General features: G+C 48.8%; 1 protein-coding gene across 1 annotated transcript in view; it reads left to right on the forward strand.

Annotated features, from left to right (window-relative positions):
* The first annotated feature begins 626 nt into the window (after positions 1 to 626).
* The window catches only part of PRICKLE2 (prickle planar cell polarity protein 2), a 327,112-nt gene continuing 303,230 nt past the window's right edge, over positions 627 to 24,508 (forward strand). The window contains exons 1-2 of the mRNA XM_059663056.1: positions 627 to 764; positions 1,469 to 1,554. Coding sequence (XP_059519039.1) covers positions 723 to 764; positions 1,469 to 1,554 — 128 coding nt within the window. The 5' untranslated portion in view covers positions 627 to 722. The remainder of the gene's footprint in view (positions 765 to 1,468; positions 1,555 to 24,508) is intronic.

The following is a 24,508-nucleotide window of genomic DNA, read 5'->3' on the forward strand; positions in this document are numbered from 1 at the left end:
AAGCATTCAAAAGGTACTTAATGAGCATCTACTATATTCCAGGCACCTTACACTAGAGGCTTATTTCATCCTCCTGCCCCCCTCAGCTACCAGCACTGGGTGTGTACTAAGTAGATCACAGGCCTGGCCAAACTGTTCAAATTGTCGCTGGGGGGTGATGGGACTGCTCTGGATCTTGACTGAGCAGTGGGGATGGTGGTTACAGGTCTGTATGGAATTTATCAAAGTTGGCAGAATGGTACACTAAGAAGGGTACATTTTACTGGAGGTGAATTATACCTAAACTTACAAATACTTAACCCTCCACCCTCCGCTCCAGCTGCAGCAGCAGGGGGCCTTGGAAAGGTGCTGTCCCCTTACTTTCGAGCCCGGGTGAGGGGCAAGCCGCTGGGGCGGGACGGGCCCAGGTGCAGCGGGGCGTTGGCCCCAGGTGCCCTCCAGGGCTCGGGGAGAGGGGGGCAGTGGGCGCCGCGGGCGCGGGAGGGTGGGAAGGGCCGGTGGACGCGGGGCGAAGCGGAGGGCGGGGGACGCCGGGAGAGAGGGAGGGACCTGCGGGCGGAGAGCGGGAGGCACGGGGAGGAGGAGGGAGGCTGCGCTCCGAGCCGGCGGGGCTGCGAGGCGGAGACAGCCGGGCCACTGGCCGCGCGCGCCCTCCAGGCAGCCGCCCTCCCCGCCGCGTGGGACAGACCCAGGGACCCGCTGCGAGCGGCAGGCGCCCGGCCATGTTCAGCCGGAGCTCCCGGAAAAGACTGTCCAGCCGCTCGGTGAGTGTCCCCCGCCCGAGCGGGGCGGGCGCCCGGGGGACCCTGGGCCGCCGCGAGCGCCCCTGCCCGGTCTCCCCGGTCTCCCCGCGCCCGGCGGCCGCGCACCTGTGGCCCCAGGTAAGCCGCCCCGGCGGGCGGGTGCGTGCGGAGCGCGCGGGCTCTGGGCGAGGAAGGGGTTAAGTCCTGATCCCCAGTCCGGGCGGGAGGGACCCTGAGATCTGTGGCCCACCAGGTCACATTTGGGGCTCCCCCGAGAGCCCCCTTCCCGTAGGGCAGATGGTAATTCCACACGAGAGCGCCAGTGCCCAGTGGCTGGGCGCTCCGGCCGCGGACTTGACTTCGGGGCTGTCTTTGGGGGTGTCCTGTGCTGCCCCCTTCCCGGGAGCGCCAGCCTGTTCCAGGGCGAGGGTGCACCGTGGCTGCTTCCCGGGGGCTCTGGGGCAAGGTCTTGCTTTTGTTTCTTAGAAACCGGTGACCAAGGTGTCGCAGGGAGACAAAGCCCAGCCATGGCCACTTCTTGGTGGCTGGGTGCCCTTCCCCAGAGGCAGCCACCTGGGCGGGAGCACTTCCCCATGCAGGGCACCCTCTGGGGCCCCCCACTTCTGAGGGGAACACTGGAGACGGTCAGATGAGGGGGTGGGAAGAGTGGGGCTCCTGCCCCAGGGAGCCTCTGTGGTGGAAACGTGTATCTTTTTGTTTTGAAGTTGACTGGACTGGGGCGGATAGAGAGAGGCCAGCCCTGCAGCGCCTGTGGTGACCAGTGCCCCGGCTTGGCCTTGCATAAATGGAGGTAGGACCCCTTGGATCTGATTTCTAAGGCACAACACATGGGGGCTGTGGGGGCTGCAGGTGGGTGCGCATGTGAAAAAAGACATGTACACACGTCTATGTTTCTGCTTTTGTAAATCTCACTGGTAAGCCACATGGAAAGAATGCGAAGTCTATTCCTTTAAGAGCGCGACTACATCTGCTACAAATATTGAGGGTGGAAGTGGTGGCCAGACACTGGGGGGATGCAGGGGAGCGGTTCCCTGTGGGAGCGCTGGGTCCCGCAGACCCACCCTCTGTACCTAAATCACTCAGCCCCAAACAATTCTACTTGGCGTGGAATTGTGTCCAAGAGCCACTGGCTGGTGTTTCCAATTGTGTTTTTAATTCAGCCCCTGTAGCTCTGGGTCCCAACCGCAAATCCGCCGCTGCCCGCCTGCGCTGTGTCAACCTCTTCGGTGGCCAGATGTTTCTTATTACTGTGCCGTGAATGTTGACTTCCAGGCAGCCCCAGCCTGCATTGGAATGATTATGTTTGGGAGACGAGGGATCGGCCGTGCCCTCCCAGTGCATCTGGCTGCTGGGGCTCTGGTTGGGAAAAGTTGGGGTGCAGGCCTGCCGGGGCTCTCCGTGTGGCGATGTGAAGAGAAGAGGTGGATCCCTTTTGGCAACTCCATGGAAAGGAAAAACCAGCCCCCAGGAGAAAATTCTGCAGGATCAGAACCCGGTCTCTCTTTGGTGATTGCCTCCTCCCTGCCGCTCCTCTGCCCGTTGAGAGGGCTGCTTCTGGGCACCAGGGAGGGAAGCCCGCTTGGTCCTTCTTTCTGTCTCCTTTTGTCTGCACTTCTCTGCCTTCTCCCAGTCAGCAGTGTGCGCTGGCACCCCGTCATAAGGAGACTCACCCCACCTGGCTTTTTCAGAAATGAGTGCTTTTGTTCCTGCCTCCGTGGGCTCTGGCGGCCTCTTTGCCTTTGTTTCAGGGGCAGAGCGCAGCCCCGTGGCTCCTGAGCATTTAATAACTGTGTCAGAGGCAGGGCCGGGACCTTATAAATATGTAATGGGCGGCAGGCATCCATCAGCCCTGCCGATGTTGAGGCCCCGATAGGTGTGTTCTGGGCTACCCCTGTGTGTCCCAACAGGGAAGGCGGGTGATGCGTGGGAATAGGTGTAGGCGTGTTGTTTTGGGAACCAGGTCCAGGGGCCAGGACTACGGATTGGGTCCTCTCCCATCCATCTTGTGCTCAAATCGGAGGGGGTGGTGGGGTGGTGATGAACAGGACAGCAATCTTCAGCTTCCCCCGATTCTGCAGCCTTGGGCTCAACTGACTGGAGCCTGTGGGGTCGTGGTACCATGTGGGGTGTCCCTGGCTCCCCACCTTCGGTCAGTGTGACCTCTGACTCCTAGTCAATCACTCACTCTCCCTACTTCTCAGTTTCCCTGACTGGTAAGTGGGAACAGTACCTTACCTCCCAGGGCCAGGCACAGTGAATAAATAGGGCGACTTTTGCTCACTATTGTCAGCTTCCTGTCAAGTGCTTCTCAGGAGGGGACTTAGCTGCGGGGAGGCTGCTGGCGTCCTGGCCACTGAGACTCAGGTCCACAGCCTCCGGCCCCCGAGAGCCTGGAGCCCTTTCACCCGCTGACGGAGGGAGGACAGTGTCCGCTTGCCGCCTTGGTGGGCCTTTCTATGGGAGAGACCCTTTCATGGGCTGAGACGGGATTGCATGCGGAGCAGTGTCCTCACGGGCAGCAGAAAGGCCTCACGTTGGCCCCATGAATGGGGTGTTTGTGGTGTTCTCACCCTTTGCTGGACAGGAAGCGACTCCTTGCTTTGCCCCCTCGGCTCCCCCGGCCCCCCATGTCATGCGTTGGGTGACCTTTGGAGAAGAGGGCTACAGTACAATGCTCTTTTTGGCCGTTTGAAATCCACAGTGTGCTCACTGTCCACGCCTCTGACTGGAGAGGCAGTTGTGCCCGGATGGGAGGGAAAGGCTGGCCTGCGGCTGACCCACGGAGGTGAGCCTCGCTGACTCCCAACCACAGGGCACCCTAAGCATTACCACTCGGCCTCCCAGCGAGCCTCTCTGCTTCCACACTGGCCCCCCGAAGTCCACTGTCTACACGGCAGGCATCTCCTCAAAGCAGAGCCGGGTTGAGTTCTAGGGAGGAAGTGTGTTGTAAACAAACTTTGCCTCGCCCGCTAGTGTGGAGCGAGGACCTTGGAGGCCAGACAGGGCTGGGCTGGTGTCTTGCTCTGGCTTTTACAAGCCCCGTGTCTTTGGGCAAATGATTTGGGCTCCCTGCCTGTCATTTCCCTCGGCGGTCACACTGGCCTCTCTCTACTGAACAGATATGTGAGTGCCTGCCGCGTGCCGGCACGAGGATAGGCAAGGAACGAAACAGACAGGATCCCTGTCCTCCACACTGGTCACGTTTAGATAAGGTGGTCAGGGAGGGCTCTGAGGAGGTGACAGGGGAGCAGAGACCCAGATGAAGCCAGGGAGGAGGAGGATCCTGCTGACTCAAACCCAGGCAGCAACCATCCGTGTGGCCATCCCCTGGAAGCCAGATAGAAATGGGAAGCCTCAGGCCGGCCCTAGGCTTCCTCCCCAGCTTTGACAAGGCCCCTCAATTCGATTCGTGTGCCCCCAAAGCCAGAGGAGCCTGACTTAGAGTCCGGGCCCTGTGCCTGCTGAGTGCGCTCCACACCCTGGGGCGCCGTCTGCGGGGACAGATGCCTGAGATCCTGTGGCAGTCTGTTTTAGCTCACGGGGATTTTCTGTACTCACTCCCCATTTTATCGTCACCCACGCCTTTAGGTGGCGCATGTGGGAATTTTTTAAGGATTTTTAAAACCCCACAAGGATTTCCGTGTCTTGGAGAGCAGAGGGCTCACAATTGTCAGCTGCCCTCACCTGACCTGGGGCAGCTGGGCAGCAATGGTGGGCTCTGCCCCCCACAGGGGACCCAGCCCTGAGAGGAAGCACCTCAGGGCAGCCTCGGGCACACCCCACAGTGGCCTGGCCAGAGGGCGTTCTCATTAAGAGAAGATTAAGGCATCTGCATGGACTGCGGCCAGAGCAGAATCATTACTAACTGAGCACTCAGTGTGCTCCGGTGTGAGACAGCATTCTGAGCCGCGTTAATTGGGCCTGCTTGTTTGTTACCAGATTGAGCGGGAGAGAAATACAGCCATTTTTACATGTGTCCTTTGAATGCCTAGGCCCTGACGAATTTAAAACAAAACAAAACAGCAAAACAACATCAGCAGCAATAAGGATGAGTACTGACTGTCCAGAGCTGTGCCCGCCTCCACGCTTTACTTAACATTTCTTTTTGATCCTCACCAAACCCGATGAGGTAGATGCGATTCTTTTCTTGATGAGGAAACTGAGTCTGGGAGCTGCTGGAGTTTGGCTTTAAAATGCAGACTCATTTCCTTCGATTTACCTCCTCTTGTTACTTCTCTACTCTGAGGCAAAGGGCACAAACCAAGGCCCTCGGGCCACATCCAGCCTGCAGATGGGTTTTGTTTGGTCTGCACAGTGTGTTAGACAAGGGGGCGTTTTTCTAACCTTAAAATCCAGGTTCCAGCGTCTATTGGAAAATCCAAAGGTGTGGTAACAGCGGGGGCTGTTGCTTCGTGACAGTAACGGGCAGGCGAGAGCGATCCCTAGCTCATCCTAGTTTCACTCAAGCACTTCTTCAAAATGTAGGTGATCTGTCAGGTCCCGGAAGCATCTGGTACTTGCAGACCCTGAGTGGGCATTCTCATCTCTGCATGTGTGATTTTAAAGAGAGGCTTCTGTACCATCAGCTAGTAGAGCATTAACAGAGCCAGGCAAGGGTTTTATCTCCTTCCTGTCTTTCACTCACTACAGCCCTTGGAGATGGCTGCAATTACTTATACCCATTTGCATAGATAAAGAAGCTGAGGCTGAGAGGTTCAACAGCTGCCTCAGGTCCTACAGCCAGCTGGCCAGTGGTATTCCTGTCCCTGTGACTTCCAGGTTCTGTGCTCTGCACCAGGACGTCTCAGACTTGCATGTGAATTACCAGGGGATCTTGTTTAAATGCAGATTCTGATGAACAGGGGCCTGAGATCCTGCGTCTCTCACAAGTCCCCAGGTGACTGATGCTGCTGGCCCAGGGACCACATGTTGAATAGCAATGGGCTGGACCAGGGGTTGGCAAACTATACTCCGCTGGCCAAATCCAGTCCTTCAACCCTTCTCCTGTTTTGTATGGCTCACATTACTTTAAAAAGAAAAATCCTCACCCGAGAATATTTTCCATTAATTTTTAGAGAGAGTGGAAGGGAAGGGGGAGAGACAGTGAGAAAGAAACATCAATGTGAGAGAGGCACATGGATTGGTTATCTCCCGCATGCCCCCTTTCCGGCCCCCCGCAACCAGGGGTGGGGATTGAGCCCACAACTGAGGTGCATGCTCTTGACTGGAATCAAACCAGGACCCTTCAGTCAGCGGGCCGATGCTCTATCCACTGAGCAAAATTGGCTAGGGCTCACATTACATTTTTTTTTAAAATATATTTTATTGATTTTCTAGAGAGAGGAAGGGAGAGGAATAGAGAGTTAGAGACATTGATGAGTGAGAAACATCGATCGGCTGCCTCCTGCACACCCCCTTACTGGGGATGTGCCCGCAACCAAGGTACATGCCCTTGACTGGAATCGAACCTGGGACCCCTCAGTCTACAGGCCGACGCTCTATCCACTGAGCCAAACTGGTTAGAGCCACATTACATTTTTAATGGGTGGGGAGGGGGGGAAGCAAAAAAATAATATTTCATGACATATAAAAATTACATGAAATTTAAATGAAAGTGCCCATAAATAAATTATTATCTGAGCAAAGCCACGCCCATTAGTTTGCATGTTGTCTGTGGCAGTTTTCCTGATGCCACAGCCATAAATAGAGTTGAGTAGTCCCAACCCATTGTATGGCCAGCAAAGCCAAAAACATTGCTGTCTGACTCTTTACAGAAAATACTGGTCAACCCCTGGTCTCTCTACCACTATCTAGAGCAGTGGTTCTCAACCTTGGCTGCACATTAGAATCACCTGGGAATCTTTTTAAAATCCTGATTTCTGGGCCCCATCCTCCGGAAATTCTGTTTCTTTGTTATGGGGTGAGGCCACAACATTAGTAACAAAGAAACAGAATTTCCGGAGGATGGGGCCCAGAAATCAGGATTTTAAAAAGATTCCCAGGTGATTCTAATGTGCAGCCAAGGTTGAGAACCACTGATCTAGAGGAATATGCAAATAGCTTCCCTTAGTTTTAGAAGAAAGGACTCTGAGGACCTTTTGGAATCAAGGCCAGAGGAAGCAATCCCTCCACCTTGGATGAAAATGGTGCTGAAATAAAAATCAAAGGCAACCAAAGACCCAGACCAAAGCATTTCTAAAGGGCATGTGGAGATGAGGCTTGCAAGACCAGATCAATGGACTGCTAGTGGATTCTAAGCTCCTTGTAATCCCTTTAAGGGTTCAGCTTTGCTGATAAATGCATATTCGACTCTGGCATTAAAAGGCTGGCTTTCAGAACAAGCCTCCAGGAGCTGTACTTTCAGAAGCAGCTGACTTGGAAAGCCCAGAGCAGTGGTAGCTTTGTGAGGTTGTCTTAATTATGCAGGGCAGTTTGTGCCCGGACAACGGCTGCCTCTCTGGGCAGGATGCTCTGCAGTCGCTCCGAGGCCCCGCTGGCTGGGTCAGCCAAGGCTGCGCCTGAAAAGCGTCTCTCCTTAGTTGCCCGGGCAATTGTGTTGATTGATGACTGGAGTGGTAATTTGGGGAGATGCCAGCCTGGTTTCCTTTAGTGGATTGTAATTTGGCTAAGAAATGGATTCCCACTGATTGTTTTGCTTGGGAAAGAAAAACACTCTGTCTCAGTCAACTGATGTGCCAAGAAAAGGGGAGGAAAAGGTGTGCATGCATCTAGGATGTGCCTGAACCCTCAAGGTAAGGAAGGCTACTTAGCAGCTAAGAAGGTTGCTGGTTAACTCACCTGATGTCATAGGCATTTGATGCAATGCCTGATGGAAGCTGAAACACTTTAATAAGGTTTTTCTCTTGAGGAAACATATCAGTTCATTTCAATGCAGGGTGGGGTAGAAGTAGGTTCACAGTTGTATGTGAAACACAGTTTATTCTGGTATTATTATTTATTAATTAGTGTATTATTTTCCATACAAACAACTGTAAACCTATTTTTGCCCTGCCCTGTACTAATATGTTCATATTGTTGTCTCTGATTTTGAGATAAGACATGGCTATTATAGAAGACTAGAGGCCTGGTGCATGAATTTGTGCACCAGTGGGGTCCCTGGGCCTGGCCTGTGGGATAGGGCTGAAACTGGCTCTCTGACATTCCCCGAGGGGTCATGGATTTCGAGAGGGCGCAGGCCAGGCCAACAAACCCCACCAGTGCACAATTGAGGCCAAGGAGGGACATGGGAGGTTGGCCAGCCGGGAAGGAACTACAGGAGGGCTCCAGGGTATGTCCAGCCAATCTCACTCAGTCCCAATCGGCTGGACCCCAGCAGCAAACTACCCTACCGGTGGAGCATCTGCCCCCTGGTGGTCAGTGCACGTCATAGCGAGTGGTTGAGCAGCCTTAGCATATCTTTAGCATATTACGCTTTGATTGGTTGAATGGATGATTGGACAACTGGACACTTAGTATATTAGACTTTTATTATATAGGATTTTAAAAATCACACACACACACACACACACACACACACACAAAGCATAGAGGAAAAAACCCTTAATTATAACTTTGAAACTAAGGTCAGCAAACCACACCAGTGGAACAAAATCATCTGGCAACTTGTTTTTGTACAGGCTACTAGCTAAGAATAGTTTCCACATTTTTTAATTAAAAATAAATATTTAAAATTGATTTCAGAGAGGAAGGGAGAGGGAGAGACAGATAGAAACATCAGTGATGAGAGAGAATCATCTATTGGCTGCCTCATACCCCGCCCCTGCTTTGGGGATCAAGCCCGGAACCTTGGGAATGTGCCCTGACAGGGAATCAAACCCTAACCTTCTGGTTCATAGGTCGACGCTCAGCCACTGAGCAACACCTGTGGGCAGTTTTCACATTTTTAAATGGTTGGGGAGAAAAATCAAACGAAGAGGTTATGATTGGATTCCATCAAGGCATGAGCCTGGGTTTCAGGCTAGATAACCCCAGTAGGGGGCATGCAGGAGGCAGCTGATCACTGATTCTATCTCATCATTGCTGCTTCTATCTCTCTCACTCTCCCTTCCTCTCTGAAATCAATTAACATATATATATTTTTAAAAAGAGTAACATTTTATGGCACATAAAAATTATATGAAATTAAAAATTTAAGTCCATGCATAAAGTTTTAAAGGAACACAGCCATGCCCATTTATTTAGTATCATCTGTGGCTGCTTTGGCTCCAGCAAAATGGAATCACTGAGCTAGTCCTCACGGTCCACAAAACTGCAAGTTTCACCGCCTGGCCCGGTGCAGAGACCTGATGTTGTGTATTTCCTCAGTCATTCAGATTATGACTTATAACAAGCTTTTACAGAGAGTACACCTTCTGCATAGTCTTTTGTAACTGACGTTTTCATACGTAGAAGTACTTTTTGGATGTCTTTACATTTCAGGCAAAAAGATCTAACACATTTATTAGCTTTTAGAATCCAGTGTATGGATTATCATTGAATTAAAATTTTTCTATTCATGGTCACTTAGGTGGTTTTCCATTGTTCCTTATTAGATGCTATATGACAATAGCTTTTCTTATGCCACAACCTGTCTGTGTGGAGGTCTTGTAAATTGTCCTCGAAAATGATGGTGCCAGCTTTCACTCTTACTCCTTAAAAAGTTTGAGCATATTTCTGTGTTTGAGTGTGTGTGTGTGTGTGTGTGCGCGCGTGTATTTATATTTCATTCTTTGGGCTGAAACTTTGAAAATCCAAGCTTGTATGGCAGCCTCGTAATTACTCCCGTTTAATCACCCTGCCTGACAATTTGTGCCTGATGGATAGTGAGAAAACTCGGAGCATCTGTCAGTCATCATCTTCTCAGAATACACTTTATTTGTCTTTGATTCTGAAAGTGATACCCAGAGTCCATTGAATGGTTGTCATTCAAGCTTACATTTCTGTTGCTTAAGGTTAGTGGGATGAGGGGAAAATCTCATAAATTTGTTGTTCTTGTGGTCCCTTGGCTCAAAAAACTAGGTTATCCTTTAACTCTGGGATTAATGAGTACCCAGAGGGAATTCCTGTGGACAGAGGGAATTCCCTAAACAGAATGATTCCAGATCACTGAGCATTGCGAGATCAAAAGGATTCAACCTGCCTGGTGTGCCGGAGAGCGATGGGGGGAGGGATCTCTGGGGAGAAATGTGTATTTCCAGGCAGTGACTTAAAACTTCTAGGAAGCTTGTAAAGGCTTATGTGGGAGCATTGTAGCTGAGTGGTTAAAGGGATAGGCTTGGAAGACATTTTTGCCTCCGACTATTTGTGGGAAAGTGACCTAACCTTTCCCAGTCTTATTTTTTTCATCTGAAAAGATGGGAATAATGTTACTTACAGTCTGAGGTTATCTTATGAGGTTGTTATGAGGATTAATGGGACAATGTGTGGGCTGTGCCTCTGTGTGCATGGTGTGTAGCAAGGGCTTCATATATGTTTGTGGTTGCAAGAGGGCTTAATGGAAATGAGACTGGATAAGGAGTAAAACCGGTGCATGGCCCTCGGAACTGCAGGTTCTATAATAGGGATCGAGTCCCTTTCCCAACATGAGCCGTAACCTGTCATTTGTTAAATGGGGGTGATGGTTCTTGACTTAGGGACTTGGCTCAGAAGAGCTAGTGGACTCCCCTCCTCTCAGGGGGTTTGGGTTCTAAAGAAATGAGACTGATGGACTAGACCAGGGGTGAGCAACCTTTTGTGAGTGCGTGCCAAAACCAGCAAAATCTCTGACTCAAAATTCTTCTGCGTGCCAACCCTAATTTTTTGAGAACATGTTACGCCTACTTGATGTCTCTTAAGGTGTACATATGTGAAGAACCTTGAAGAAATAATAAAATTCATTTGAGCAACAAAAACACAGTGTATGATGATGAAAAATACATTTATTTTTTAATGTATACATGTTATGTAAAATTATTTATTTATCTAAGATGCACCTACACTGAATTTATCTGAATAATAAAAAAGTCGATATTAAGAAAAAAAATGTAAATGGAAGATTATAAGAGAGGGTTTTGCGTGCCAGCAAAAGTTACTGGCGTGCCATGTTTGGCATGCGTGCCAGGGGTTGCCCACTCCTGGACTAGACAGTGGTCGGCAAACTTATTAGTCAACAGAGCCAAATATCAACAGTAATTCTTCAAAATAGACTCGCCCAGGCCGAAAACCAACTTCTGCGCATGGGCCACGAAGTTTCAATTGCACTGTACATGCGCGTGCACCTGGTATTTTGTGGAAGAGCCACACTCAAGGGGCCAAAAAGCCTCATGTGGCTCGTGAGCCGTGGTTTGCCGAGCCGCAGTTTGCCAACCACTGGACTAGCAGATTTGTACAGCCTGCCCCACATGCACACCTGGGGCCAACTACACTTCAGATGAAATGGACTTGAGTAGAATTGGACCCTGTGCCTTCACAATCTTTTTGCTTAAGTGAAGTGTGCATATGATGTTTCTAAAAACAATTTGCAAATTCTATTAGGAAGACGACATTTAAACTCTGACCCTGGGGTCAGTATATAAAAGGGGCCATTTTATGCCTTAAGCCCACTAAACTGGACCATGAATATTCATGTCCAATATGAAAGCCACACATCATCAAGACAATCTATCATCCAGTTTACCTTGGCTGCTTAGTGAGTGTGAGTTTTGTGGCTTCCACATGCCATTCAAAACACTGCCATTGACAGGGTCGCCAGTCCTTACCGGAGTCCCTCTCCTGGGGCACGAGAAACAAGGACATTTATAGAATATTTGACCCAACTTCATTTGACCCTGGGGACTCCTGAGATAAGATCTGGCCTGTACCTATATTTTGTTCACAGTGTACAAAATCAGACATGGGGTTTTCTCTGGAATCATCAAAGTTGCTGGCAACTCGGGGCTTCTGTTCCTTCCTTCCCTTTAGATAGCGTAGGCGTCCAGCTCATCCCAGCCCCCAACACCGCCCATCGCTTACACCGGCCTCTGCACCCCTCTACCTGCCTGGCTGGCTGCAGTAGGCATCTGACTTGAAGAAGCAAGTGAGTGTATATACACGACTGGAAGGATGACATGAATGGCAATAAAGTTGCCACTTGGCAGGGACAACTGTGCTGAGCAAATCCTCAAACTGGTGACTTTCCATCTGGAGGATGCCCTTGAGGAGGAAGGAGGCAACATTATTGAGGACCTGCTGTGTGCTTGGTTCTTTCGTGCATCACCCCATGTCGTGCCCAGAACAATTCTTTGAAGCATGTATTTACCTTCAACTTTTAAAAAAAATATATTTCTATTGATTTCAGAGAAGAAGGGAGAAGGAGAGAGAGAAACATCAATAATGAGAGAGAATCATTGATCAGCTGCCTCCTGCACGCCCCTTACTGGGGATCGAGCCGACAGCCTGGGCATGTATCCTGACCAGAATCGAACCTGGGACCCTTCAGTCCCCAGGCCAATGCTCTATCCACTCCACTGAGCTAAGCTGGCTAGGGCTCCTTTCTACTTTTTAAATACGAGGAAACTGAGGTCCAGGATGGTTAGGTAATATGCTCTAGGCCACACAGGTAACAAGTAGTGGAGCCAGGATTTGAAACCAAGTCTTTAGGGATGGAGATCACACGTTTTTTAACCAGGCATTTTGGCATTTGACCCTCCTGGTCTAAATAGACAACTCTGCCTTGGAGAAAACAGTCTTATATTCCTGGTGGCCTGGGGATGACATCTGACAGGGAAGGAAATGTCTGGTATATCTGAGGGGAGTGGGTGAAACTCCTCTAAAATCAGAGGGCGTGGAGCTGAGTTTGTTGGGGTGTCTGAAAGGTGAGGAATTGAATCAGATAGAATGCGATTTCCAGTAGGAGATGACTGGCCGTTTTCTAATCACACCTGCACACCCTGAAGGGGCCCCATTCAGCCTGTTCGCCGCTTTGGTGTTAAACTGAGCAGTCCGGCCAGTTTGTGAAGGGGCGGGTGGTCCTCAGGAAGGTCATTTGCAGGTATCCTTGGAGGAAACCTCCACAGAAGGGGTCAGTCAAGGCAGGGAGTTTACTGCCCATTCTTCAGCCACCAACTTAAAGTCAACAAACTGAAAATGAACAAGAGGGTCATTACCCGTGTTTGGACCCATGCTTTCAGCTTTGCTCCCCAATGCTTTACTGAGCCTGCCGGACACCATGTTGCTAAACAGACGCAAGCACATGTGACCGCTGGAAAGCATTTAATGAGAGCGCCATTTGATTTTCTGTTTGGTAAGCCACTTGGTGATGCAGAAACGGCTCTCACGCTCCTTAAAAGCCGCTCATTATGGGGACGCGGAACACCCAGAGTGGGTCTTCCAAGTTTAACTGCTGAGGAATTAGGCCTCCCGGGGACTTATTAGAAGAATGCAGGTGTTTCCTCTCCTCGGCACACTCTGAAATGACTCTGATAATACAATTTCTCAAAGTCTTTCGTTCCCAATCAGGCACCAGGAGGCTTCTGTTGCCTACATCCTTGGTGCCTCTGCTTTGGAGCTTCTCCAGCAACTGATTGAGTTGTGTGGAAATCCTGACAGACTCCTTTTATCTTTGTGAAGCCAAAAACACGGAACAGTAGGTAGCAGGGAGTATCTCCATCATCGTGGGTCCAGAATATTCAGAGCAGCGGGAGGGACACATACATATGTTTCTCTGAGTTCTGGGAGGTGGAATGATGTAATAGATGTTTCCAACTGCGAGGGTTTCAGATAATTTTTCTTTTCTCTTAGCTTTTCAAAATCCTAGTGATAATAGCATTTTGAGGCAAGTTTACTTCTTACTTCAAATTACTTTTGATCAAATTGTCAGATGATAAATGTGCAGTATAGATAATTTGGAAAATTTGATTTGGAAAGTCAAATGATTACAAAAAAGCCTAATTCCAATACCCACAGAGGATCTCTCTTAGCATCAGGGCGTGGTTTCCATTTGGTTTCTTTACTTAGAATTTCACAGTCGTGTTAGTTTTCTAGAGCTTCCGGAACTAACGCCGGCACACCAGGTGGCTTCAAACAACAGAAATGTGTTCTCTAGAGTCTGGAGGCTGCGCGTCCAAAATCAAGGCATCGCAGTGGTGTCCTCCGCAGGCTCTGTCCATGCCTGTCCTCGCAGCTGGGGGCTCTTTGACTCATTGGCACTTGGGCTTGTGGATGTGTCACTCCACCTCCACCTCTGCCATCTCCCGGTGCCTGATTCAGTCCTTGGAATCCGTCAGTACGGGCAGGAAATCTCACCCACTAATAGCACCCACTAGTGCCATCTCCCGGTGTCCCGGTCCCTCTCTCCTCTTGTAAGGACTTGTCATTGATGTGGGCTCTCCCCAGCCCAGCGTGACCTCACTTCCAGATCCTTAACTTATCACATCTGCAAAGACCCCTTTTCCAGTAGATCACATTCAGAGATTCCAGGTGGAGGTGTCTTTTGGGGGAACAGCTATTCAGCCATTAGCATCATGATGGTAGCGAGCACATGCAGATACTGCTCTGGAGCAGTGTGCCTCCCAGGCTTTCTAAGTGCGTTGTTTGTAGAGCTGCAGTGGCAGGCACGGGAGGCGGGGCTTGGACTTGGGGCCCCTTTGGGGAGACGCTTGCCTTGTCTTTCCGAGGCGCAGTTAAAAGCTGGCCACAGGACCCGACTGTAACGAGCTGCTATTAGCGGCTGGAATTTCCTGCCCGTATTGATGAATTCCGCTGTCTGAATCAGCTGACCCCCAGGTCACCCTATGAAGTCCATCCATCTTCTTTTAGCTTTTGTTGGGCCTTGCCAGGGAGATGGATAGGAAATGAACTGGTAGTCTGTGGACAGTTACTTGTGGGAAGAGCTTTTGGCCCAAGGCCTTTTAATTAATGTCTAGGTTATATAATTGATTAACTTTCAAAGGCAAAAAAAAAAAAGTCCTCTGTAGGAAAGGAGATTCTTCATGGTCCTAAACTAGGTCCCATCTCCAAAAGATTGTGCCAGAGCTAACTCACTCCACCCCTCCCCCCGCTCCTCACTTCTCTGCAAATACAACCAGAGAAAGTGTAACATTAATTGCACTTCCTCACTCCCTGATTTCTGTTAAATCCAGCACGAATGCATCTAGACTATTCAGAATAAATGATCTGAAATAAAATGAAAACAAATTATGATTTTTTTTCATTATCATCATCATGTTAGCTATCATTAATTGAACATTTACAATGTGCCAGGGATATTAGATTCTAAGCACCTTTCTTATATTCTTTTATTTAATTATTGAAATCCTTTATGAGATAGATACCAGTATCGACATTGAAGAAACTGAGATGCAGCAAATTGAAGTTGCCCTTATGGTATTAAGGCTGAGGTTAGAGCTGAGGACTCCGCAGTCTGGGCTCTTAAACACTATGCCTGGCTCTGGAGAGATCTCCACTTGAACCAGTTGTAGGCTGATCACCGCCCCCTCAGAGTTTCCCAGTCTCTAGCTCTCAGTTGGTGCTTACAATTTACATGTGATGAATTAGGTGCTGCTGCTGCTGGTCCAGGGAACAGAGTTTGAGAACCACTGGCCAACACCATAGCCCAGCCCTCCAGGACTTGACATTGACATCCGGGTGACCAGATGAACATTTATCGCCCAGGTTCGCAGGTCACAGCTTTCTTCCCACACAGTAGCTCGGATTACTGCTGAGGGGTCCGCATGGCTGTTGAGGGCAGGGAGATTAGATTGGAGAGAAGCCCTCCCACCCTCGACTCAGGCTTTAGTGTATTCTTGGCTTCCTCCGCTTTCCTGTCACTTAGAGGACATGGAGTTTAATAAAGTGGTTTTTAAATTCTTTTATCAACTGTAAAGTAGAACAGCCAAGGTCTGGTGTCTGTGAAGATGATTGAAGATGAATGCAAGGTCTAGCCCCGCCAGGTAGAATACAGCGGAAGGCTGCACAGATGACAGCAGTGTGGTGCTGGAACAGGAGCAGATCGCTGACAGACCAGACATCTCCAAAGCGAGAGCGAAGTCCTTGTGGCACATGGTGTATGATGGAGGTCACACGTAAAAGCAGTGGGGGGACCACTCACTGCACGGTGCCAGGACACCATTCACTGGAATAAAAAGGTATTAATACAGAACTTTTAAGTAAAAGAAAATAAATTTTATTGTGGATGAATGCTTCCACAAATTTGGAAAGTAAAAGGCATATCTAGATTCAAATGTTGTCCCATTTTTTCTCTCCCTCACGCTCTACCCTCTAGCCACACTGGCCACCGTACTGGTCCCCAAACTCAGCAGGCATATTCTCACCTCATGGCATTAGCCTTTGCTGGCGCCTCCCCAGGACTGGCTCCCCAGGTGTCCCCAAGGGTTGTTCCCTCACTTCCCTCCTGGCCTCTCCCCTGACGTCATTTCCTTAGAGCAGTGTTCACTCCGTCCTCAAATGCACTACAGTTACTCCACTCTCCCACCTGCCCCCCCCCCCCCCGTCTTTTCAGAGCACTTATCTTTACTTGACATCATATTATACTTTCAGTGGATTACCTGGCTTTTCTTCTGCCCTAGAATTAATTACTTTAGTCTACACAGGAATTTAAACTTTATGAGGATATTTTTCCCATATCTTTTTTGTTCAGTCCCTCAACACCCAGAATACCTGGTGCACTGCAAAATCCCAACAGAATTTGTTAAACGAATAAATACATAAATGGATGATGGGGAACTCATACATCATAAAGGGAGATGGGCTATTTTGACATGAATAACAATTAAAGTGGTCAAATGACAAATTGAGAAAATTATCTGGAACACATGATATACAGAAGTCTAATATTTTAAAATATGCAAAACAGCTCTAATACAAAAACATGAAACAGCTCATTAGAAAACTGGGCCAAGGATCTATCTCATCAGGCAGATGCGTGAGGAGGTATCATTTGTTTTCTTAATGGTGCTACCATTTCCAGTGTTTCTGTGTATTTGAGTTGAATATAAATGGCTGTGAGAAGATGTATTTGTGCAGAATGGTGAAGCCTGTGTTCACCGAGCTGTAGCATCTCTTTTCCTAGGAATTATTACAACAGTGTGCATACTATTTGGGCTAAGCTTTGTTCGCTTTGTCGGGAAGATTAAAAGACCTCCTTGCCGAAACCGGTTTGGCTCAGTGGATGGAGCGTCGGCCTGCGGACTGAGAGGTCCCAGGTTCGATTCCGGTCAAGGGCATGTACCTTGGTTGCGGGCACATCCCCAATGGGAGATGTGCAGGAGGCGGCTGATCGATGTTTCTCTCCCATCGATGTTTCTAACTCTCTATCTCTCTCTCCCTTCCTCTCTGTAAAAAATCAATAAAATATATTTTAAAAAAATAAAATAAAAGACCTCCTAAGATTCCTTAGGATTTGGAGTTGTCCATGGGTGTAAACATGACCCATAGAAATGATAGTGTGATTTAAAAGATGACAGAAAAACAACCACTATCAACTATAACATCTACCAGGTCAAAAAGTAACATCTATATCTAGGGACGTGGGCATTTGGCCACTCATGGCTGCGTTTCTGTTTTCTTGTCACAGTGAGTTGGGAGTGTTGCCACTGGCTTTCAGTGGGCTGGGACAGGGATGTGGAAACTTCTAGGCTGTGAGACGGTGCCATGGGACAGGGATGGGAGACGTTCTGCAGACTGAGATGTGGCATCACCCCGAAGGCAGTCCTGCCCCCAATGTCTGGGTGTTCCCACCCAGTGAGAAGCTGTGGGAGTGCTGCAAACAGCAAATGCCCTGGGAAGTGGATGGTGACCCTCTGGACCCCAGTTTCCCTCACCTATAGGTGGAGGGAGATGGGTGATAGACATAGGAGAGGTCACCATCAACATGGCAGGACAGCATTCAGGGCTTCCCTGCTTGAATAGCCCACCGTGGAGATTTGGGCAAGAAGGGATCTGAGAGACGAGTTCTTCGCTCAGTCCTCCCCGCTCTCCATCTCATCTGTAAAACACCCAGTCAGGAGGTTGCCCTCCCTCTTCCGGCCCCTCCAGCTGTGCTGTTGTGTGTGTAGGGAGAGTGCATTTGTTCCTGAACCTGCTATGCAGTTATACTTGCTACTGTAATTACATAAATACCTTCACAAACCCATGAATGTAATGTGAAAAGAACGAAGAGTTATTTCTGTGGAAAACTAAGCTGAGCCTTAGCTGGTTTGGCTCAATGGATAGAGCGTCGGCCTGTGGACTGAAGGGTCCCAGGTTCGATTTCGGTCAAAGGCACATGCCTGGGTTGCAGGCTTGGTCCCTAGTAAGAGGCGTGCAGGAGGCAGCCGATCACTGATTCTCTCTCATCATTGATGTTTCTATCTCTCTTTCCCTCTCTCTTCCTCTCTGAAATCAGTAACAATATATTTTTTAAAAACTGCTTGAAAATGCCCCAATAATGACTAGTAAAAGCAAACCAGTTTAATTAGGTTCTGGGAAAAACAATTATAAAACATTGGGGATGACACAGAAATTGTAGAAGGACCTAGATTTTTTGACAATATCTTTAATTTCTGACACCACTCTAAAAACAACCAACCAAACAAACAAAAATAACTGGAAATTGAAGAGGCATCATAGGTGTGTTTTATGCATGAAATAAAGGGACTCAGATCTGCAAGCCCGTGTGCAAACCCCTCTCCCACTCTACATGACTGTATGGGCACGTATTTCAAGGAAAAAATCAAAATATGCCTTTATCATTATCTTAGGATTTCTCAATGTGATAGACACCTCTTGTCCCCACATTCATTGTCTAGTTCTTCCTTAGAAGTGTAACTTTCAAACTATTGTCCGGCTCACAGCCTGAGAATTAAGAGAGTATTTCCCAGGCCTCTTTGCTCTAGGGGTTGTCATTTGGCTAAGTTCTAGCCAAAGGCATATGGGTAAAACAGTAAGTACATCTTATGGAAAGTGCTTCTCAAGGGAAAGCATGGACCTTCGTTTCCCTGCTGCCTGTCCAGTGGGAATGTGGATGCGATGGTTGGAGCTCAGGCAGCTAAACTGGACCATGAGGTGGGAGACCCGTGTGGAGAAAGCAAAACAAGACAGGCAGTGCCTTGGACCGCATAACTCCAGGCTATATTTACACGAGAAAGTAATAATTTCTGTGTTGTTGAGGCTACTGTTATTTTGGATTCTCAGTCATCTACAGCCGAAGTTTATTCCAGCTGGGCTGCAGTTGTTGATCCTATTGAATAAGAGAGGCTCTGTTATATTGGCTACTGCCCAAGGGTCAAGAATTCATTTTGACTCTTTCAACAGATTTCCTAGGGCTGTCATTTCCAGCAGTAGGGTGCCCACCGTGCTCTCAGTGGTTGAAAATAGTTCTACTTGTAGGAGTACTTGCAAGTGTGCTATGCCGGAATACACTGTCCCGAGGCCGGGATGACTTCATCCAAGACCTTGACTTCTCAGAAGTTATTAGAGTAAATTGAAGTGCATGTGGTTATAGTAGGTGTTAATTTCCCATTGTTTGACTTCTCTGTGAATCTGCGCCATTATCTATCGAGGAATAACCTGGAACATTTCAGGAATGTCATCACATAGCCCATTTCACCCTCTGTAGAAGAGCATGCTCGGTTCTGGAATGCATTTAGAGCTGCTTATTTTAGGATTAAAGCATAGAGAATGGAGGGATATGATTAATCCCTTTGATAGCCACTATCGTTTTACCAGCAGACGAAACAAGGGCTTGGGTTCATGTTACATGCCTGAGTAGGTATGCCACAGCGCTACTGTATGTGAGAGTGGGCGGTGCCTGAAACCTGATCGCCCGTGTGTGAACGGAAAATGGCATGTGCCTTTTTAACCTCATAATTAAATAATCACCAGCAAACACTTTCCCTGCTGGGAAATCTGCCTCGTTGGTTATATCCCAGGATAGAGTTCTGTGTGGAAGTCGTTAAGCAGGAGTTACCTTTCTGGTGGTTATTCTTGACCAGCTTTCTCAAATTATCTGAAAGAATGATAATAATAAATGTCTGAGAAAAAAAATTAGATGACATTTTGGGGTCAAATTTTCACAAGCAAGAGGAACACAGTGGGAAATGGATTTATAAAAACTTAGGGGGAATTTACTCATTTAAGAAAATTTATTGTGTGGCTACTATGGTCTCACATGCCTTGAAGGACAGTAAAAAATGAGATAAATTTATATATTTTAAATAAGTTAGATACATATGAATATCTGTGTGCTTCTGTGCATCTGTTTTGTCCACCCCCCCCCCCCCCCCCGGTCCTGCAATGGTGGCATGCCTTAGATACTTTCTTTGTGTGACTTAACAATATCTTTTTTTCTTTAAATGACAGTTTCTTTCTGTTTCCTCTGTATTAGTTTCAGGTGTACAGCATAGTGATTAGACAATCATATAGTTTACAAAGTGTTCCCCTTATTTTCCAGTATCCACCTGGCACCATACATAGTAATTACAATACTAGAGGCCCAGTGCATGAAATTCGTGCACGGTAGGGTCCCTAGGCCTGGCCAGAGATCAGGGCCAATCGGGGCCTTCCTTCATTCTGTGCCACCCCCTGGTGGTCAGAACATGCCCTAGTGAGCGATTGAACTCCTGGTCTCCTGGTCGAACTCCTGGGGGGAGACTTTTCATATTAGGCTTTGATATAGATAGATAGATAGATAGATAGATAGATAGATAGACAGATAGATAGATTATTGACTACATTCTCTATGCTGTAATCTATATCCTTGTGACTATTTTGTAAATACCAATTGTACTTCTTAATCCCTTCACCTTATTCACAAATCTCCCCCTTCTCCCCTGGCAACAACTAGTTCGCTGTCTGTGTCTATGAGTCTGTGTCAGTTTTGTGTGTTCATTTATCTTATTCTTTAGATTCCACATGTAAGTGAAATCATATGCTATTTGTCTTTCTCTGACTGACTTATTTCACTGAGCATAATACCCTCTGGGTCCATCCATGCTGCCTGTCACAAATGGTAAGATTTTATTCTTTTATGGCCAAGTAACAGTCTGGACTGTGCTGCCCCCAAGTTTTGTCATCTCATCCATGGGTCTTGAGTGACACACCTGTAAAAATCAAGGGTTTCAGCAAATTAGGGAATAAAACCCTTCTTCCTCATTCTTCCCTCCAGAAAAGGTGCTTTAAATTAAACCTTGAGTCCGTTGGAAAATCTCAGGTTAACAGTGCCCTGTCTTCTCTCCGTCTCCTTATCACTCTGCCTCTCCAAACCACAGCTGTGTTTGCCTCAGCAGCTGCCCTCGTCTCCTAACAGATGTCCCACCTCCACCTTCTCAGCCCTCTAATCCATTTTCCACTCGGACACAAAGAAGCTGTTCTTACGAAGCATGGATGCACCTGTACGGCGTGAACGATGGAGATGCAGCGAGCCCGCCTCAGCCTGAGGACGGAGAGCCTGTGGTAATCGCCACAGCGGTGACCAGGCTCCTGAAGCCGACGGTGGCCACGCCGCCGCTTGGCTTTCGGTTTTGCCACCAGTGTGCCCCCCAGTAGTGCCTCCTTTGCTCCTGCAGTTGTTTGTTTGGGATGCAGACGCGAGAGCCCCTCTGGACCGCTTTCCTGGGGGCCCCGCCAGGCCAGGGGCCTCGCTGGATGAGGTTACGCTGTTTCCAGAGAGCCTTGTGCCACTTGACACTCCCGCCGGCAGGTAGCATTCTGCTTACTCCCATCCTCCCTCACACTTTTGGTCACATCTCCCCTTCATCCTCTGTGCATGTGGCTTCCTCTGCCTGGAGGTCCTTTCCCATCTGTCCCAGCACTGGCTGCTTCTCCCTGCATCCTCCAGCCTTAGGCTAAACGTCACCGGCTCAGAACATCTCTCTGACTGTAGCCCCTCGTCCCAGGACCGTAAGCGCCACCAGCGCAGGGCCCATGTCTGCTGGTTCACTGTATTCTCCAGGGCCTAGTGTAGTGCCCAGCACATAGTAGGTGCCCAATTAGTAGGTGGCTCAGAAAGCAAATGGTCCAGTGCAGTGGTCGGCAACCTGTGGCTCGTGAGCCACATGCGGCTCTTTGGCCCCTTGAGTGTGGCTCTTCCACAAAATACCGACTTCTGCGCATGGGCCACGAAGTTTCAATCGCACTGTACATGGGCACCCGCACATGGTATTTTGTTGAAGAGCCACACTTAAGGGGTCAAAGAGCTGCATGTGGCTCGCGAGCCGCAGTTTGCCGACCACTGGTCCAGTGAGTCAAGTTTCCAAGTCCTCTCCGGTCCGAAGCCCCCTGGTCCAGGGAAATGAAATCAGAATATGCCACCCGTGTGCCTCTGGCTTCAGGGCGGTTCCGTGGAGGAGATGGTGCCAGGACACCATTGAAAGGGTGCGGTGCTCAGCTGCCTGGGCCCCAAAGCATTTGTGACCCCCCAAAACGGTGTCTGCTGGGAGCAAGGAGCACAGAGCACAGTGAGTGGGGTGGTGAACTTGCTCGCCTTCAAAGGAAGAAAGGCGGTGGATGCGATGCGCTCCTGCGGGGACAGATGGACGTACCTCCCAGCCACCTTGGGTGGACACCACACAAAGGAAGTGATCCCGGGCAGAGGCCTGGGGACGTTTTCCTTGAGCCCCGATTCCCAGAGCGGACATCTGAACTGGCTTGGGGGTGGTTTCCTGCCTGCGCTCCTGGGGACTGGACTCCATCAGCCCTGAGAGGTAGCACTTTGCCCCTGAGCGGAGCGTGTTCGGGGCCGTGCGGCCCAGTTGCGCACTGGGTAGGGTTGGCGTGCTGGTGCTGAAAAGTAACGGGGGTCCCGACTGCTCCCCACAAAGAGGGAAGTCTGCTCCGCAGTCACTGCCAGCCCTTCTCACGCCGAGTCTTATCAGATGGAAACGGGAGGAAACGGCCGGCGCCCGTGTCCCTGGGAAATGCCAGCGGCGCGGTGCCCCCGGGGGTGGGACCCGCTCAGGCGGTTCTCTGTGCTCAGTGACCCGCTCTGTGAGCGCGGGCATGTCACTGTGCCTCAGTTTCCTCATCTGTAACCCCAGCACCTCTTCACTGCATTTCCAGTAAGAAAGCGAGATTATGAAGGAGAAACACTCGGGACATGGCAAGTTCTTGAATTTTCTTTTCTCTTTTGAAGAACTGTCATTCTGGTCTTATACAGAGGGAGTGAGGGGTGCACAGGAGGTCGTCTTGCTGGAGTGTGCGGGTGAAAGGGGGCCCGGACCCGGATCCAGGGTTTGCGCCCTGCTCTCCGGCCCCACTGCCATCTCCCAGTCACGCATATCCTAAGTCTCTCTTAATTAAACTGCGCTCCGAAGGGCAACTTGTATTTGAACAGCTTTCACAAGCCTTTCTTTTTACTTCAACACATTCTTGTCAATAATTTAACACAGAGGATTAGGTCTGAGCGTTGGCAGCAGCGGTAGGTACACATGACTTGGATGATTGTTAAATAGAAGCAGGAAGTAAGGAGACGTCAGCCTCCAGAAGGCAAGGCCAGCCACCTGGAGGCCTCTGTGGCCCTTGCTCGCGTGTGGACGTGGGAGGCCCTCTAAGCCTGTGGCCCAGCGGAATGCCTCTTTGTGAAAAGGCAGTTTAGTGTGCAAAGGATGGTGAGGTTGACTTGTGCTAATTAGTGGCCAAGCAGAGCAGAAAAATCCCCGCGATGCTTCTTGCTCCCACCAGATCTGACCTGACCCTGACCCATCCCTGACCCGTCCCTGACCTGACACTGACCTCCTTCTGGAACAGCATTTCTCACTCTGCAGCCCCTGGAAAAAATTCCAGCGCCCATGAACTTAGTTGAGAAAAAGTTTACAATCTTGTTTCTACTAACCCCTACTTGAACTTTAGCATTTCCCTCAATTATGAATGAAGGTGACAAACCACAGTAATTGCATTAACAATACCTGTGGCTTTGTCACCAATGAAAATTCCAGATGTTTGCACATCACATAAAAGTCATGGAAGTCATCTTGAAATATTGTTAACTTAAAAATTACAGTGCTTAGAAATTATGGCAGTTATCAGACGTGCTGGTAAAACGATGTATGTATGTTATATATTACATAAATATATTATTACCATATATTATCTATAAATATATGTACAGTATGTACACATATATGTTATAAGTTATACCTTAAATATAAAATTTATATTCATAATATATAGCTTATTACTAGAGAACATGTATAACTTATATACTATATAGCATACAACATATACACTATCTATAACTTATTAGGACATAAGTTTCTACATGAAGTTTAAAAATATTTCATAGCTGTCTTTTTTTTTTTTTTTTAAATCTTCACCTGAGGGTATTTTTCCACTGATTTTTAGAATGGAAGAGAGAGGGAAAGACAGAGAGAAATATTGATGTGACAGAAACATTGATTGGTTGCCTCCTGCATGTGCCCTGACCAGGGGCCTGGGCTGGGGAGGAGCCTGCAACCAAGGTACATGCCCTTGACTGGAACTGAACCCAGGTCCCTTCAGTCCACAGGCCGGCACTCTATCCACTGAGCCAAACTGGCCAGGGCTCACAGCTGTCTTTTCATGGAGCTGGCTCCCTCTCCCATCTGCTGCCCTGTTTTCTCATCGTGCTTTGCGAGGGTGCAGAGAGGTGAGCACTGCTGCCTGGCTCTGCAGGGAGGAGAGGAGAGGACGGGCAGGAGGTGAGCTCAGGGGTTTTTGTTGTTAGATGTCAGTAGAATCGATGGTTTGGGGTGAGTCTGGCTTTTCTCAACTATACTACTTAGTCTTATTTTTAAGTCCAATATTGCTTTTCACAA

Source organism: Myotis daubentonii, chromosome 14 (genome assembly GCF_963259705.1).
Source record: "Myotis daubentonii chromosome 14, mMyoDau2.1, whole genome shotgun sequence".
In the NCBI taxonomy this organism is placed as follows: Eukaryota; Metazoa; Chordata; class Mammalia; order Chiroptera; family Vespertilionidae; genus Myotis; species Myotis daubentonii.